Here is a 4789-nt window from a genome sequence, read left to right as displayed (position 1 = left end):
GCTATAGATCTCATTGGATGATGCATTCATTAAGCCTACTGCCAGCAGCTCATTTAAAGACATATCATCTGATTGATTGGGGTGATGAGGCATTAAAATGAGCCGATACATTTACAACACTTACGCATTTAACGTGTCTGTGATATTTTGCGTGCTTCTTGTCTAGCCCTCGCAGCGGTGGAGGTGTTATATTTAGCCGTGATTATGGTCTTGAATTCCTCATATGCGTTCATGATCATCTCCTGCTCGTCAGCGGAGTAAAAAGAGGCTCTTTCTTTGACTTTATTTAACATTGTGCTGTTAGAAAATCATGGTTTCGGTGATCGACGCTTCCCCCTTTTGAAGCAGGACGGGCACACGCAATTATCCTGATCCTGATCGTCTGGGTCCAATTAACGAGACTGTTTGAGAGGATCAGCCATGGAGAAACCCAGATAGCCTGACTTCAATCATCTCCTTAATTTAGGCTGCTAACAGGACATTTGATCGACTTAGTTGAACCACGTACGAGGAACGGGGCCCTGGTCAGTAAACACAAACACTACCTGGTTAGTAACCACAAACACTACCTGGTTAGTAAACACAAACACTACTTGGTTAGTGACCACTAACACTACTTGGTTAGTAAACACAAACACTATCTGGTTAGTAACCACAAACACTGCCTGGTTAGTAAACACAAACACTACCTGGTTAGTAAACACAAACACTACTTGGTTAGTGACCACTAACACTACTTGGTTAGTAAACACAAACACTACTTGGTTAGTAAACACAAACACTACTTGGTTAGTAAACACAAACACTATCTGGTTAGTAAACACAAACACTACTTGGTTAGTAAACACAAACACTACCTGGTTAGTAAACACAAACACTACTTGGTTAGTAAACACAAACACTACTTGGTTAGTAAACACAAACACTACCTGGTTAGTAAACACAAACACTACTTGGTTAGTTAACACTACTTGGTTAGTTAACACAAACACTATCTGGTTAGTAAACACAAACACTACTTGGTTAGTTAACACTATCTGGTTAGTTAACACTACCTGGTTAGTAAACACAAACACTACCTGGTTAGTAAACACTATCTGGTTAGTAAACACTATCTGGTTAGTAAACACAAACACTACCTGGTTAGTAAACACAAACACTACTTGGTTAGTAACCACTATCTGGTTAGTAAACACAAACACTACCTGGTTAGTAAACACAAACACTACCTGGTTAGTAAACACAAACACTACTTGGTTAGTAACCACTAACACTACCTGGTTAGTTAACACTACCTGGTTAGTAAACACAAACACTACTTGGTTAGTAACCACTATCTGGTTAGTAAACACAAACACTGCCTGGTTAGTAAACACAAACACTGCCTGGTTAGTAACCACAAACACTGCCTGGTTAGTAACCACAAACACTGCCTGGTTAGTAACCACAAACACTACCTGGTTAGTAACCACAAACACTGCCTGGTTAGTAACCACAAACACTACCTGGTTAGTAAACACAAACACTGCCTGGTTAGTAACCACTAACACCTCTTGTCCCTCCAGGAGGAGCTGCAGCAGTTTGCCAGCCGTCGGGAGGAGGTTTTCCTCCTGAGCAGTTTCAGAGTGGGTAACCTGCAGGGTGCACTGGATCTCCTTCAGGAAGTGGAGCAGGGAGCGCAGCCTCCTCCTCCTCCTCCTGTCTCTGCTCCTCCTGCTACCTCCAGACGCTGGCTCCCCAGGATGATGCCTGCTACCAACAGTAAGGAGGGAAATCTTATTTTTCTGATAAGGTTTGGTTGTTCCAGCAGCTTGTTCTGGTTCTAGTTCTAGTTGTGGTTCTGGCTTTGTTTAGGCCTCGCCTTCCCTCTGCTGCCCACTGACGCCGCCTGGCTGCTTGCCACCCGTTCCGTCTTCCTGTACCCAGAACTACTTCCTGTCTGCAGCCTGGACCCCGCCATCCACCCCCGACACCACCGGAGTGTTTACACTGCAGGAGAAGACGGGTACACTACACGTACACTAAAACACAAAGTACACACATATGTACAGTTGTGTGAAAAAGTGTTTGCCCCCTTCCTGATTTCTTATTTTTTTGCATGTTTGTCACACTTAAATGTTTCAGATCATCAAACAAATTTAAATATTAGACAAAGATAACACAAGTAAACACAAAATGCAGTTTTTAAATGAAGGTTTTTATTATTAAGGGGGAAAAAAATCCAAACCTACATGGCCCTGTGTGAAAAAGTGATTGCCCCCCCCCTGTTAAAACATAAAGTAACTGTGGTTTATCACATCTTTGGAAAGCTGAGTTCAATTTCTCTAGCCACACCCAGGCCTGATTACTGCCACACCTGTTCTGATAGATATAAACTTCATTTATCCCCAGGGGGAAATTAGTTAAAAGTGTAGTGTATTTACATGTAGTGTATTTAAGAAAAATTATTAGATTATAAAATAGATATAACTTTGTGATTCTGTTTAGGCCAGCAGAGAAGGCCTTGCAGGCCCTGACGGAGTACCACTGAGTATACATACATATGTATCGTACAATAACAACGTTTCCCATCATGCCTCTGTGCAGGCTGATCGTTCTGGGTCTGAAGCACTTCGAGGGGACGATCCAGTCGGACCAGCTGATCAGCTCCTACCTGCTCTGTAAGACTCGATGGAACTTCAGGAAACACATCAGAGAGATGAGCGGCCCAAGAGCACCACACGGCAACGTCATCAAGGTGACATCACTGTGACATCATCACACACACTGACTGACATCAGCAGCAGCTGTGACCATGTCCTCTGCAGTCGGACAGTTGGGGTTAAAAGTTTTGTCTTCTCGTCATGTTTTTTCAGACTTTTCTGACGCAGACGTTTGCCCCCCCGCTGCCGCTCGCCTGCAGCAGAGTTGAGCCTGGAGACCGGTGCCCCCCGGTGGACAGAAACACCACCAACATGCCCAACTGGCTCAAGGTTGGACGGACTAATTCTAATTCAAGTGTTAAAGCTGCATTCTCTCTGGTGTCGACCAGGGGGCGACTCCTCTGGTTGTATAGAAGTCTATGAGAAAATGACTCTACTTCTCTCTTGATTTATTACCTCAGTAAACATTGTAAACATGAGTTTATGGTCTCAATCTCTAGTTTCAAGTCTTCTTCAATACAGCATGATGTTCATTTAGTACATTATGGTCCATTTAGAGTCAAACAGACCATAAAGCACGGGATGCTTTAGAGCGTCGCTACACACTGATTGACAGGTCAACACCAGAGAGTTGTTTTGACCCTCTGTTTCAGAGGATGTAAACTGGTACTGTCTGCTTTCTTTGAGAAATTAGTGGTCAGATTTAACATGGAGTCTAATGGAGCAGTTGGTTGGAGTTCATGGTGCTTTCAGGCTCCCTCAGCTAAATGTGTAAGTCTGTTGGATTCCAGAGATACGTGTCTGCGACCGGCACAACGTTTCCTACGTTTTGACCAAAAATGGTGAATGAAGAGTAAAAATTGTGGGAATGAGAGCAACTTGTTTGGAAAAATGACAGAATAGTTTTCAGTTCTACAGTCTCCGTAGACTTTACTAACTGTGGTTCTCTTTTGGTTCTCACCTGCAGAACAGTCAGCTGATCATCCAGAAGACCCGACACACCTCCACCTGTTACCCCCCCTCCCTCCCCGTTGGATGCACCCTGAGGCTCCACCCCCACTGGCTCAAGAAGTCGGCCCATCTGCCTCCACCCCCACACAGACGTCTCTTCACTTTGGCCCACAATGCATCTCTGCTGCCGCTCGCCAAAGCCCCGGCAGACAGACAGGCGGTGGACTCGCCGGTGGACGGGCAGACAGCGAGACAGTCGAAGACAGCAGCAGACAGACAGGTGGACGTGCAGCCAATCGGCTTCCTCGCCCTTCCTCCTCCAGGTGTGACGTTACTCTCTGGCTCCCCTGCTGTTGCTCCGCCTCCTGACTCTGGGGCCGCCCTATTGGCTGCTGTGCATGCAGTCCCCGCCCACCCAGTGTGTGTAGACATTATCCAGTCCTGCCTTCCTATTGGTCGGAGGACGCCCCTCCTCCTCCCCCTCCCCTCCCTGGCCCACCCGGACACCGCAAATCCCACGATGCTTTGCTCCACTGACGGCGTGAAGCCGGGGTACTTCCTACTTCAGATGGTGAAGGCTCCGCCCACTGTGAACTCCCAGCACGCTCTGGGGCAAGAGATCTACAGACCAATCAAAGAGGAGCAAAAGGAAGCGGAGCAGACGTCCACAAGGCCACTGGAGGAGAGACAGGTGGGGGAGGAGAGTTCAGCTTCAACATCAACACTGAGTCCTCCGTCGTCCTGTGCAGGAGACGAGGAGGAGGAGGAGGAGGAGGAGGAGAACTGGACTGCTCTGGGTGTGGCCAGTTTGAACGGAGGAGAAAACACTGGTGGAGAGGAGGACGAGGGGAGAGATGTGGGAGGTGCAGGAGGAGGCGGTGGAGAAGAGGAAGCAGGCGGGGGAGGAGAGGGGGAGGGGGAGGAGGAGGAGGAGGAGGAGGGACAGATGGAGGACGGGGGGGGAGGAGGAGAGAGGGATGAGGATGGAGAGAAGGAAAAGGATGAAGATCAGGACCGACCGGGCGAGGACGAAGAGGAGGATTTTGATGACCTCACGCAGGATGAAGATGAGGAGGAAGTGATGTCATCGGCTTCAGAGGAGTCGGTGCTGTCAGTTCCTGAGTTACAGGTAACCTGCTGACCTCTGAACTCTCTAGGAGACTATGAAGCAGACCTCTCTAGGAGACTATGAAGCA

The 4789-nt window shown here is 47.4% G+C and overlaps 1 protein-coding gene across 1 annotated transcript in view; it reads left to right on the top strand.

The window, feature by feature from the left end:
- Nucleotides 1-1565: 1565 nt before the first annotated feature.
- The window catches only part of LOC116401116 (GON-4-like protein), a gene marked incomplete at its 5' end in the record, with an annotated part of 9905 nt that continues 6681 nt past the window's right edge, over nucleotides 1566-4789 (top strand). The window contains 5 exons of the mRNA XM_031879365.1: nucleotides 1566-1761; nucleotides 1855-2005; nucleotides 2587-2737; nucleotides 2856-2972; nucleotides 3610-4449. Coding sequence (XP_031735225.1) covers nucleotides 1566-1761; nucleotides 1855-2005; nucleotides 2587-2737; nucleotides 2856-2972; nucleotides 3610-4449 — 1455 coding nt within the window. The remainder of the gene's footprint in view (nucleotides 1762-1854; nucleotides 2006-2586; nucleotides 2738-2855; nucleotides 2973-3609; nucleotides 4450-4789) is intronic.

Source organism: Anarrhichthys ocellatus, unplaced genomic scaffold (genome assembly GCF_004355925.1).
Source record: "Anarrhichthys ocellatus isolate YVR2014 unplaced genomic scaffold, GSC_Weel_1.0 scaffold251, whole genome shotgun sequence".
Lineage (NCBI taxonomy): Eukaryota > Metazoa > Chordata > Actinopteri > Perciformes > Anarhichadidae > Anarrhichthys > Anarrhichthys ocellatus.
This window is presented reverse-complemented; position numbering and strand designations above follow the sequence as displayed.